Source organism: Lissotriton vulgaris, chromosome 3_1 (genome assembly GCF_964263255.1).
Source record: "Lissotriton vulgaris chromosome 3_1, aLisVul1.2, whole genome shotgun sequence".
In the NCBI taxonomy this organism is placed as follows: Eukaryota; Metazoa; Chordata; class Amphibia; order Caudata; family Salamandridae; genus Lissotriton; species Lissotriton vulgaris.
This window is the reverse complement of record NC_141689.1, coordinates 524806381-524820108: the sequence shown is the minus strand read 5'-3', so window position 1 is coordinate 524820108 and position 13728 is coordinate 524806381. Positions and strand designations below refer to the sequence as shown.

Sequence of the window (13728 nt, the reverse complement as noted above, 5' to 3'; positions counted from 1 at the left end):
CGGCGTTGGCTCGACATCCTGTGATTCTGGGCAAATCGCTAAACCTCAGTGTGCCTCTCAAAAATGAATGCGTCCTCCGGTAAGGTATCTGGTGCTCATGTAAAAGGCTCCAATATCTTGGGTCGAGTTCGCGCTATATCAAACTGCAACAACAAAGGTCAGGCGCCTAGATGTAATGACTGGTCACTCCACACAACACTTTCCACGTGTCTCACACCTCATGTGCAAGAGGTTCCCTCTGCACCTCCAAGCAACCTACTTTCGTGTATCCCCAGAATTGCTGTATCTGATTTATGTTGCTTGTATCTTGTATTTGGTGGCTGTATTTGGCATATGAGGCCTGCTCCATACGTCAGAGGGCTGCACCATGGTGTATCCGGATATGCTTGGTGTATCATGGCTGTTTGTCGGTGTGATGGCTGTATGCCATGTATAAAGGCAGTATCCTTGATATGAAGAATGCATTCTGTGCATGCACGTATGTGGCATAGGGCGAGTGTCTAATGAAACTAATGTCTAATGTGTTCATCGAATTATAATGGTAGAAGTAGGAACTGACAACAGGGTTGGTCCACTGAACTTGTTATTATGATCGCTAAATGAGCCACACCGCTTCCACTAGAGTAAGTAATCTATTGAGAGCGACGTCAACACCATAGCAAGTATGGAGCAATAAAGCACGTATGATGTTTAACTATCTCAATGTATCTTAGGTTATACAACTAAGAAAGGTTTTGTTTACCGTGCTAATGTCAGTACATATTAATAGGCATATTATGCAGGGAATCAGAGTGAAATGAGCAAACAGCATATCATTATTTTGATTTTGCACATAGCTGTAAAATGACTGTTTACTATGGGTTTGAAAATATCTGGTAAAACAATGCTTTATATGTTCATGTAAGTGTGGCATAGGACAGTTGTGAATAGTGCACATGTCAATGTTCTTTGTGGTATGAGGTACAGACAGACTGTCAATGGTGATATCTATGTATATATCAGGAGCAGCAGTGAAGTTTATATATATGCACTGTTAGATCCCTAGATAATTCATCAGTTGGAAATATCATTGGTTGCAATATGCGTTCAGTAATTTTAATTTCTTAATTTACAGAATACAGCCCCTGAGGAAGGAACCTTGGTTCCGAAATGCATTCGGCCATCGGTTAAATAATCATGTTAAACCATTCAATGATATAATGTATTTGATTGTAAATAATATTGAAATCTGGAATACATTGTAATTGTATGTGGAATTACTGAGAATTAGTATGAATACAAGTTACATATTCAAATTGTGTTAAAAAAAGAAATGAAGTAAATAACAATACACACAAAAGTGATGTTTGTGATATATATAGTTTAAGTTTTGGACATTGGAATTTACTGAGAGTGAATAACTGTGAACAGATTGTTCACTAGGAACAGTGCACACTTAAGCAGGTTCATCCTGTTCTGAGTTTCATTAGTTAGATACATGTGTAGCCAACACATGTCATAAATGCAGCACCCTTGTCTAAACAGTGAAAACAGGGATTAATCTAGAGTGCGCCTCTTAACCCCTTGTGGGTACACTTGGTATTAATAGGGCGAGTGTCTCCCACATATGAGGTTCTGCATCTTGTGTATGATGTCGGTATGCTGAGTATGATGGCTGTATGCTGTGTAAGATGTCTGTATGCTGAGTATGATGGCTGTATGCTGTGTAAGATGTCTGTATGCTGTGTAAGATGTCGGTATGCTGAGTAAGATGTCTGTATGCTGTGTAAGATGTCTGTATGCTGTGTATGATGGCTGTATGCTGTGTACGATATCTGTATGCTGAGTATGATGGCTGTATGCTGAGTATGATATCTGTATGCTGAGTATGATGGCTGTATGCTGAGTATGATATCTGTATGCTGAGTATGATATCTGTATGCTGAGTATGATATCTGTATGCTGTGTAAGATGGCTGTATGCTGTGTAAGATGTCTGTATGCTGAGTATGATATCTGTATGCTGAGTATGATATATGTATGTTGTGTAGGATATCTGTATGCTGTGTATGATGGCTGTATTGTGAGTATGATGGCTGTATGCTGTGTATGGTGTCTGTATGCTGTGTATGATGTCTGTATGCTGTGTATGATGGCTGTATGCTGTGCATGATGTCTGTATGCTGTGTATGATGGTTGTATGCTGTGTATGATGTCTGTATGCTGTGTAAGATGTCTGTATGCTGAGTATGATGGTTGTATGCTGTGTAAGATGTCTGTATGCTGTGTAAGATGTCTGTATGCTGTGTATGATGGCTGTATGCAGTGTATGATGGCTGTATGCTGTGTATGATGTCTGTATGCTGTGTATGATGGCTGTATGCTGTGTATGATGTCTGTATGCAGTGTATGATGTCTGTATGCTGTGTATGATGTCTGTATGCAGTGTATGATGGCTGTATGCTGTGTATGATGTCTGTATGCTGTGTATGATGTCTGTATGCTGTGTATGATGGCTGTATGCTGTGTATGATGTTTGTATGCAGTGTATGATGGCTGTGACGTCATTGTGGCAAAGCCTTTGTGACGTCACTTCCTCATCTTCTCGTATTTTGGAAAAGAATTGAAGTCAGTTCCCATGAGGTCAGATGTACTTTCCCACCTTTCACTGCTGCTTTTACTGACCTGTTGTTTTCAGGTCTGGCCTAGATCCGGCTTCAGCTCTCGGGAGCCCCTCGGCCCGGTAACACCCCGATAATGGCTTCAGTGTAAATAAGGAATGTTTATTTATACATACACACCTCAAAGTCCCTTCATTTGGGGGTATCACTGCACGACTCCCGCGTGAACCCCATTGTTGCAGCCCCCTTGGACCACCAGGAAACGTCTGAGCTGGCGTCTGCAGTGCCTCCCCCCTGACTCCTCCGCTGCGGACATGCTCAGGATTACACAATGCCAGGCAGCCTGGGGTCATGAGCTGGGATTAATGGGAAAACCCGAAAGCAGCCCCCGGCTGTGGCGACGTCATGAGAGTGCAGCCCCGGCCCGGGGCGGGGGCGGGTCTGAGCGGGCCTACATAAGATGCCGAGGCAGAGGAGGGTGGACAGACAGCGGCAGTGACCCCCAGCAACACCTGGAGCTCCAGCACTGCAAGGGGCAGGAGGAAACATTCACATCTGGAGCTCTTGAATACCAGGGTACAGAATCTCCAGCACCTGGGGAGCCACAGGGCCACATCTGGAGCACCTGCGTCTTGGGAGCCAGAAGAACACGCCTGGAGCATCAGCACCTCTGGAGGTGAAGGACAACATCTGGAGTCCGGTGCCAGAGGAACATATCCACATCTGGGGCTCAGCTCTCAGGAGCCCGGCGGCAGACCCCCCATCCCTGGCACAAGAAGCGGGGTCCGAGTCCTCGCCCTCATCATGGAGGCGGACCCTCAGCACATGAAGACCCTTTATGATGCCCGGGGCTTCCTGACGTCAGTGCCAGTGCTGGACCCGGAGGAGCTGGAGGGCGCCAGGAGGGCCTTCGAGGAGCTGGAGGAGGAGTTTGGTAGGTGCAGGGAGGGCAGCCTTATCTCTCGGGGTTTATTTATGAGGGCCTTGCGTCATGCTTGCACCATGCTGAGTGGTACATGCAGGAGGCAAAGCCCCAAGCCAAATTTATGAAGCTCCGCAAAGCCACTCTGCGTGGCCCTGAGCAGCGTTACACTGCGTCCAGAATGTTTTTTGCTGCGCTGTTGGGGCCACCATTCCCATATATAAGCCCCTCGGTTTAGAGGCCTCTCGGTGTAGAGACTAACCCCCTCCTTGTGTCCCCTGCAGGCTGGGTCTAAACTGGGGTGGCAAGGTCAGCAAAAGAACGGTGGATTGAACCCAGACCTCTTGACTGGGGTGAATGTTTGATTTGCTTTGCACTCCGTCCATCATCCGTGTGTCTTTTGCTTTCTCACCCTGCAGGGAAGGAGCACGCCCAGTACAGCCTGCACAACGCCCACCTGCGCCTGCCGTGGGTGCTGGGCCTCGCCACCCACCCGCACACCCTCCAGACCATCACCGCCGTGCTGGGGCCCCACGTGGTCCTGCTGGACTCCAGGTTCATCTGTAAATACCCGGCCTCCGACGTGCCCCACCGAGGGAACAGCGCCCCCTACGTGGCCTGGCACCAGGACATCAAGTAAGTCAGACTGCGGGGTGCTGGCTCCAGGGTGGGTGAGGGGAGGGCTCAGCTGGGGTGATGTGTCTTTTTGTACTTCAAGGGTGAGGCCAAAGGATGGCATTCCTGCCACCTGAGCCTGGTGACGTCTGATTAACAGGCTACCTGGTGGGCACCATGTGGTGTTTAATACACAGGGCGGGTTGGGGGGGAGGGGGCACACACAGGGTAGATTACAGCATCTTTCATCTAGGCAGTACATGAGGGCATATGGCTGGTTGCACTACCAGACACACATCACCCTGTGTCATCCTGTCCTCTCATGTGCCATCATGTGGCTTATTATGCCCTCATGCACCATCCTGTGCCATCATCTGCCATCCTGTCCCTTCATGTGTTATCCTATGCCCTTTGTATGCCATCCTGTGCCATAATGTGCTATCCTGTGCCCTCATGTGCTATCCTGTGCCCTCATGTGCTATCCTGTGCCCCCATGTGCCATACGGTGCTCTCAGGGGTTATTCTGTATCATCATGTGCCATCCTATACCTTAATGTGCCATCCTGTGCCATCATGTGCCATCCTGTGCCCTTATGTGTCTTCCTGAGCCCTCATGTGCTATGATGTGCCCTCATGTGCCATCCTGTGCCCTCATGTGCCATCCTATGCTCTCATGTGCCATCCTGTGCCCTCATGTGCTTTCCTGTGCCCTCATGTGCTATTCTGTGCCCTCATGCCCCGAGGTTTGCGGATGTTTGGCTGACAGCGTCCTCCTCCTTTTACTTCCAGGTATTGGGGCTTCGAGGGGGGCCCGGTGGCCTCAGTGTGGCTTGCCCTGGATGACGTAGACGCAGAGAATGGTGTCCTGCAGGTTATTCCAGGTATGGATAAACTCCCATAGTCAATGCATGCATCACAACAGCCTGGAGCTTTAACACTGATTGGCTGAGAATGGGGGATGGGCTAATACTCTACTGGTGAGCCCCAATGTAACCACATAGGAATCTAGGACAGGGCTCCACAGCATGGGAGATATATAGGCCATCTCTTTACCTTGAGCCCCAGTGTCGTGACATAGGGATCTGGGACAGGACTATACAGCAGGGGAGGCCATCTGTTAACCAAGGAGCCTCCATGTCGGGACATAGGGATGTTGGAGAGAGTTATCTAGAAGGGAGATAATGCACCTCTTTGCCAGAGAGTCCCATTGTCATGACATGGGGATGTGGGAGAGAGTTATACAGAATGGAAGATGCTGCATCCATTTACAATGAGCCCCAGTGTCGTGACAGAGGGATCTAGGACAGGGATATATAGCATGGGAGGAAGGCCATCTGTTAGCCAGGGAGCCTCAATGTCGTGACATAGGGATGTGGGAGAGAGCTTTATGAATGGAAGATGGTGCATTCCTTTAAATTGAGCCCCAGTGTCGTGATATATTGATCTAGGACAGGGCTATACAGCCTGGAATGTAGGCTATCTATTAACCAGGGAGTCCCGTTGTCATGACATAGAGGGATCCGTGCCAGGGTTGGATTGGTAAGGGGGCATTTGGGCAATGGGCCTCTTTTTTGGGCAGCGTGGTGGTCGATATGGGCTGTCTGTGCTGCTCCGCCCAGTGGGGGCCTGATCAGCCTTTGCGGAGGCGAATGGACCTCTGTTACCCCCCTTTTACCAAGGGGGCGGAGGTATCATTCCCAGTCTCAGGCTGGCCCCGCCCATTAATGTATGCTGATTGAGCAGGGGCAGGGGGGCTGAGCCAAGTGTCCTCACTTATATTCAGGGGTGGTTCACCAGTGTAAACTAATCAAGCAACACAGAGTCCTAGAAACAATCGCATTTTTTAAATCTCAATCAAGTTAAGATAAAGCACACCTCTCTTATAGAAATCCCCCAACTTCTTTTTATAACACTTAAAACACTGAAGCAGTGATTTAAAAAAAGACGGGGGCAGATTTACAAGTCAATTGTGTCACATTTACGCCGCTGTTGCGTCACTTCTGTGACGTAGCGGTGGCGTAAACCATGCGCCACGTTGCGACTTATTTACAACCTGATGCATCTAGGGAGATGCGTCACGTTGTAAATCCCTGCACCACATTAAACCTGCGTCAGGTTTAATGTATGCAGGGTGGGCGTTCCGTCGGAAAAAGCCTCGTAAAAGTGACGCTGTGAAATCTACAAGATTTCATGGAGTCATTTTTCAGAGGCTGCTGCGACGAAACCTTACGCCTGCTTGAAGCAGGCGTAAGGAGTGGCGCAGCACTTTAGGTATGGGCGGTCCCTGAACATTGCTGGAGTTACGTCGCGCCTGCGACATAACTCCAGCCATGCACCGACCTTACACCATCAGATGCGACACGCACCTGTCTATCCCTGCGCCACTGTGTGCTGCATTGTAAATGCGACGCATCCGTGGTGACGCAAGGATAGAATTGCGTGTTGCATCGTTACTGGCGCATCCCTGCTAATCTGCAGGGATGCACCAGTCCTTGTAAATCTTCCCCGCAATCCGCAAATGAGGGGCACTTTTTTCAGGGTGCCCGGGCCAACTCTTTTCAAAGCCAATCAAACCCTGACCCGTGCTTTACTGTACAGCTGAAGCGGGGGACACGAGGTCCTAACAGAGAGACGCTGCTTATGGTTCTACAGGCGGAGATGTCTTTGCCTGTAAACACGGGCACCACTGCCTTGAAAGAGTGATATTGGACAGGGTTGGTCAGACAGGGCTCTAGTATGACCCCACAATCTTCACCCAATTTGTGTCAGAGGCTAGACTCCTGGGGGCTGGTGAGGCTTCGATGAAAGATCCCCTGGGTCCTCGCGGGGGGTTCTAGTGTTAAGAGATGGCTCTGTATTTACTCAGCTTCCATGATCCTCTGTTAGATGGAAACATCCTTTACCACACAGTCTTTTCCACGCATGCCTTTACCAGGCATCTTTTACGCGCATCCTATACCACGCAGATGCCTTTACCAAGCAGTCTTTACCACGTAGATGCCTTTACCACGCAGTCTATTCCACGCATCCTTTACCACGCAGATGCCTTTACCATGCAGTCATTTACACGCATCCTTTACCATGCAGATGCCTTTACCATGCAGTCTTTTCCACGCATCTTTTACCACGCAGATGCCTTTACCATGCAGTCTTTTCCACGCATGCCTTTACCACGCGTCTTTTCCACGCATGCCTTTACCACGCTTCCTTTACCACGCAAATGCCTTTACCACGCAGTCTTTTCCACGCATGCCTTTACCACGCAGATGCCTTTACCACGCAGACTTTTCCACGCATCCTTCACCACGCAGATGCCTTTACTACGCAGTCTTTTACACCCATGCCTTTACCACGCTTCCTTTACCACCCAGATGTCTTTACCACACAGATGCCTTTACCACACAGTCTTTTCCACGCATCCTTTACCACGCAGTCTTTTCCACCCATGTCTTTACCACGCTTCCTTTACCACCCTGATGTCTTTACCACGCAGTCTTTTCCACGCATGCCTTTACCACGCTTCCATTACCACGCAGATGCCTTTACCATGCAGATGCCTTTACCACGCAGTCTTTTCCACGCATCCTTTACCATGCAGTCTTTTCCACCCATGCCTTTACCACGCTTCATTTACCACCCAGATGTCTTTACCACGCAGTCTTTTCCACGCATGCCTTTACCACGCAGATGCCTTTACCACGCAGACTTGTCCACGCATCCTTTACCATGCAGTCTTTTCCACCCATCCCTTTACCACGCTTCCTTTAGCACCCAGATGTCTTTACCACGCAGTCTTTTCCACGCATGCCTTTACCACGCTTCTATTACCACGCAGATGCCTTTACCACGCAGTCTATTCCACGCATCCTTTACCATGCAGATGCCTTTACCACGCAGTCTTTTCCACGCATGCCTTTACCACCCTTCTTTTACCACGCATATGCCTTTACCAGCCAGTCTTTTCCACTCATTCTTTACCAGGCAGGTGCCTTTTCCACGCATGATAATTAAAGGTAAATGTGTGTATAATTATTGTGGGTGTGGCCCGTGCTGACACCTCATTTTTGACAGAGGCGGGGACTGCATGAGTACCCAGGCCAGGAATCAGTGCCCCCCTCACTCCAACCCCCCTTTCTTGTGCAGGAAGTCACAAACAAGGTGTCCTGGAGCACCGCACAGCAATGACCCCCGGGAACATGCTGTCCACCAATCAGGAGATACCGCGGCACATGGTCGATGCAGAGAAGGCGGTGGAGTGTCCTCTTCAGGCTGGGCAGATGTCGGTGAGTTCACAGCGCTCTTTCGTTTCCTGGACTCATGTCTCACAGTTGTGGTTATTTCCAAAGGCAAACAAGGGGTTACTGCAACCTTACGAAGTAACATGAAAAGCCATGATACTCGAGCCCGGTGCATTTTGGGTGTCAGGCAGACCAGTGATTCCCCCATTTATAAATGAGGCAGCCGGGAAGTGGGAGGGGCCAAGACATCCATCAATTAATGGCACCGCCCTTCCCATAATTAGCCTTTTGCCTCCATTACTGTGTACTCACAACCCCCCTTAAAGGTGCCCCAGAACTGTGTGCTCACTATCCCCCTTAAAGGTGCCCCAGAACTGTGTACTCACTACCCCCTGCTTAACGGTGCCCATGTATTGTGTACTCATTACCCCCCTAAGGGTGCCCATGTACTGTACCTCCCTTTACTTACAGCTTCCTTTGAGGGTGCGTCAGCACTGTGTACTCACAGCTTACCCTAGAGGTGCACCCACACAGTGTACTCACAGCTCCTCGTTTGAGTGCACCAGCACTTTGTACTCACAGCTCTTTGTTTGGTTGCACCAGCACAGTGTACTCACAGCTTCCTTTGAGGGTACGCCAGCACTGTGTACTCACAGCTTACCCTAGAGGTGCACCCACGTGGTGTACTCACCGCTCCCCCTGGGCATGCATCCGCACTGTGTACTCACAGCTCCCCTTGGGGGTGCACCAGCACTGTGTACTCACAGCTCCCCCGGAGGTGCACCAGCACTGTGTACTCACAGCTCCCCTTGGGGTGCACCAGCACTGTGTACTCACTGCTCTCCCATTGGGGTGCACCAGTGCTGTGCACTCACAGCTTTCCTTGGGTGCCTCAGGACTATGTACTCAGTTTCCCCTTGAGGTGCACCTCAGGTGGCTCCCTCTCTTTTCTCTGTCCCATATCCAGTGCTTAATTTGCGCCTGTGTTTTCCGGTGCCTATCTGTAAACACAGGCACATATGTCTGAGAAACCACCACATGGCGGCAGTGTGTGTGCATTTTTAACTAATAATCATTAGTAGAGAACTGAGGCGCCTAATACCAACAACTAGCGATAATTATCGCTAGGTTGGCTTAGCGGCAATAATTTTATCGCCATGTAGCGACGATTTTTATCGCTTAGGAGCCTTGATAATATCAAGGTTTATCTCCTAAGTGATGAAAATCGGCCGAAATGCATGAATATCGCTGAAAAGTCACCGATATTCATGCATTACCAAGCAAATGCTCTTAGCCATGTTATCCACCTCCCATTTGATAACATGGCTAAGAACTGCTCAGGGCAGGTGTTAGCTTTTGGAGATATTCGCGCTTAGCGCAAATATCTCCAAAAGTTGGTAATAGGAGATAGCGATGTTAGCGACTGTTTCCAGTCGCTAACATCTTGGCACGCCCACTTTGCATGTCATTAGGGATAAATATCACTGACATGCAAAGCGGGGCCCAAGATGGTCGCTATCTCCTACTAGCTGTCGCTAACTGGTGTTAGCGACAGCTAGGTAATAGGGAGATAATTTAATCACCGCTTTCTTGGCTTTTAAAGCAGAAAAAGCGGAGATAAACCCCCTCGATATTATGCCCCTGAATTATTTAATATAGCTTTAAAAAAATGACAAAACTTAAAGGTAAAAAAGTGACGCGGGCAGTGCCAGCTGCAGTGGACCAGTGAGTAACACATTGGGCACTAGCACTTACAATTTTGGCAGATAAGCACGGCTCATATCCTACATTTCTCTCGTCAGATCCACGACGGGCTGACAGTCCACGCCAGTGAACCGAACACGTCCCGAAGACGCAGATGTGGCTTCGTTATTCGCTACGTCCCCACCACAGCCTACCCCGTGGAGGTGAGTACAACCCTCTCCTTCAGACTGTCTGAGTATGGTTGTGTATCAGTGGGTTTATTAGACAACAAGAGTGACAGTGTGGACCGTATGAGTTTGTGTGTGTGCATCCATGCACATGTGTTTGTGTGCGCGCATTTCTACTCGCAACTGTGTGTGTTTGGGGATTTAGATAGTTTTGGTTGTTAGTTATGTAAGATAGGTATGTTTGAAGGTTCAATAGTTTGGGGATTTAGGGAGTTTTTGGTTGTTAGTTATATAAGAGTGGCAGGTTTGAAGGTCAGTTGTGGGATTTAAATAGTTTTAGTAGTTATATAAGAGAGGCAGGTTTGAAGGTTAAATAGGTTGGGGAGTTAGATAGTTTTGGTTGTTAGTTATATAAGAGAGACAGGTTTGAAGGTTCAATAGTTTGGGGATTTAGAATAGTTTTGGTTGTTAGTTATATAAGAGAGGCAGGTTTGAAGGTTTAATAGTTTGGGGAGTTAGATAGTTTTAGTTGTTAGTTATATATAGTTTTGAAGGTTCAATAGTTTGGGGAGTTTGATAGTTTTGGTTATTAGTTATATATAGGTTTGAAGGTTCAATAGTTTGGGGATTTAGATAGTTTTGGTTATTAGTTATATAAGAGAGGCAGGTTTGAAGGTTCAATAGTTTGGGGATTTAGATAGTTATGGTCGTTAGTTATATAAGAGAGGCGGTTTGAAGGTTCAATAGTTTAGGGATTTAGGATAGTTTTGGTTGTTAGTTATATAAGAGAGGCAGGTTTGAAGGTTCAATACTTTGGGGATTTAGATAGTTTGGATAGTTAGGTTTTTCTATAAGAGTGGCAGGTTTGAAGGTTCAATAGTTTGGGGATTTAGATAGTTTGGGTAGTCAGGTTGTTCTATAAGAGAGGCAGGTTTGAATGCTAGATAGTTTGGGGATTTAGCTAGTGTTGGTTCTTAGGCTGTTTTGAAAGAGAGGGAAGATTTATGGTTAGTTTTTGGTGTAGAGTACACGTTTTAGAGATTCGGTTGATCATGCCCTTCTCTCCCTCACTACATGACACCAGTGTAGGTCCTCTAATATAAGGTCTTGTATTCTCCCACGTCTGAATGTCCTCATTCTAATGCACTTTTCTCCTCTCTGATTCCAGGACCCCGATCGCCCCCGCTCCTTCCCCGCCACCGTGCTTGTAGCAGGAACAGATGAATTCCATCATTTTACAGATCATGCACCCAACTTTTTCTCCAAGACCTTCTGACACCTCTGCAGAGCATCAGCAGGAGACACATTCCTCTCTTCATGTAGTTCATAACTGCCAGTAACATACTGCTGCATGGTGCAGGTTCATTCCTGATCTCAGATGGAGCCCTATAGGTTCAAATATGTATTTCCTATTTTTTAACATCTTGCAGTGAGCCTTAATATTGTCTACAATAATGTTTGGATGGTAGGCCAAAAGGTACTGCAACTGTTACCATAAAACAAACAATTGCGGTTTCAGAATTGATAATGTGAATTCCTTTTTGCACTGCATTGCACTTTCATTAGAAAACACAAGCCTGCATCCTGTTTTTGAATCTTAGCTGCCTGACTATATGTAATTCTATTTTATTAAGGTGTATTTATTGAGCTAAACATACAACTGGAAGACAGATTTACAGTCAAAAGTGCGAATGTCTTTTTGTATTCTTTTTGTACAAAAGTAAAATAAAAATGTATCACTACATTTTGGATAAGAGTACCACTTTTGATTTTCAACACATCTAGATGAATCCAGCTTGAGAAATATGTAACGAGGAGGCTGGTCTTATTTTAAGCTGGTCTAATTTTAAGCATGAATTTGCATACATGCCGGTACATAAGGAACTCTAGATCAATTTAGATCAATTTACTTTGATCTAGAAGTCTAGGGGACGTCCCACTAGGACCATCTTCAGCCTTCCTCATCGCCACTGGCCTCACTAACAAGCCCGCATTGGTACATATCGATCATTGTGTGACTATATATACACATATGATATGATTGACATAAAAGAGGGGATATATCCTGTGGTAATGTTGCAGTTTTCATGAAGGATGCCTCTGACAAAGAGCTCGAGGCCCGAAACGCGTCTGCACTGGACCACTGGGTACAATGGATTCATTAAAGTTGCCTGTATCTTTGGCGCTGTTTGACAACTCTTCACAAGACTTTCCAACGAAGGGTCACAGTGAGTCTTGTTGTGCATGGAAAGTTTTAGGGAGATCAGTCAAGTAGGGGCTGAGCAATAAGGGGGTCAACAAAAGTGCCTTTTCATTGCTAATTCCCCTGAACTCTTTAGACAGGACTGCAGCCCGAACTGCTATTATTTGGTGTAAATCCATTCAGTAGTTGTTGAGAAATTTAAGGAAACCAAAATTAGATATCTCCGATTGCTGGCTAATTCACGAATAATAACGAGCTTGTGCAGAGAACGGCATAACTGATTGGGGCTGCCAACACTTCAACCAGAAAGTGTTAACAGCCATCTTGGGACTCTGCTTCTGCTGAGTCCCCCCCAAAAAAGTAAAAAAAAAGAAAAAGAAAAGGGGGCTGGGTAGGGATACCCTGACCTCCAAGAATTGGTCTTGGGGTCCCACAGGGACCCTGCAGGGTAAAAAAGCATTTTTTTTAAATATGTTGCGAATTTATAGCAAATATGGCAAAAAAAGTGGGGACTCCAGCGCTTGTTCATACAGCAGGAAGTCAGGAGCCAGCCGGGAACGCGGGGGCCTTGAGGTTCCCCTCGCGATCCCCATTGTGCACACTGTGTGCCCAGGGCACCCAGGTGACATGGCCAGGCCCAGGGGGATGGGGAGCTTGTGCCAATAATTGGTCCGGGGAAAGGGTCATGTAGCCCACCTTACCCATTTGTTTATGACTGGGGAATGGGGTCCCCGGGGCCTAAATTGGCCCAGGGAGGGGGGCCGTGCAGACCCCAGCCCCATTAAAAATGTATATATTTATGCCTGGGTCGCGGGGAATGGGGATGCCGAATTTGACCTGGGGAGGGGGCCACATGGCCTCCATCCCCATTCAGTTAAGGCTGGGCCCTGTAGGATGGGGTCCCCTAGGGCCAACATTGGCCCACAAGGGGGGCTGAGGGGCAGAGTGTTTGTATGGGTGTGTGACTGTGTGTGTGAGTGGTTGTATGGGTGTGTAAGTGGATGTGTGAGTGGGTGTGTGAGTGGTTGTGTAGGGGTGTCAGTGGGTGTGTGAGTGTTTGTGTGAGTGGGTGTGCTAAGTGTTATATGGGTGTGAGTGGTTGTATGGTTGTGTGGGTGTGTGAGTGGTTGTATGGGTGTGTAAGTAGATGTGTGAGTGGGTGTGTGAGTGGTTATGTACGAGTGTCATTGGGTATGTGAGTGTTTGTGTGAGTGGGTGTGCGAAGTGTTGTATGGGTTTGTGAGTGGTTGTATGGGTGTAACTGGGTGTGTGAATGGTTG

The 13728-nt window shown here is 47.6% G+C and overlaps 1 protein-coding gene across 1 annotated transcript; it reads left to right on the top strand.

Annotated features, from left to right (window-relative positions):
- The first annotated feature begins 3403 nt into the window (after window positions 1-3403).
- Window positions 3404-11521, top strand: LOC147726736 (phytanoyl-CoA dioxygenase domain-containing protein 1-like). The gene is made up of 6 exons (XM_086962980.1): window positions 3404-3533; window positions 3941-4157; window positions 4926-5017; window positions 8280-8419; window positions 10177-10281; window positions 11414-11521. The coding sequence occupies exons 1-6, from the start codon at window positions 3404-3406 to the stop codon at window positions 11519-11521; spliced, it is 792 nt and encodes a 263-aa protein (XP_086819106.1).
- The last annotated feature ends 2207 nt before the right edge of the window (window positions 11522-13728 follow it).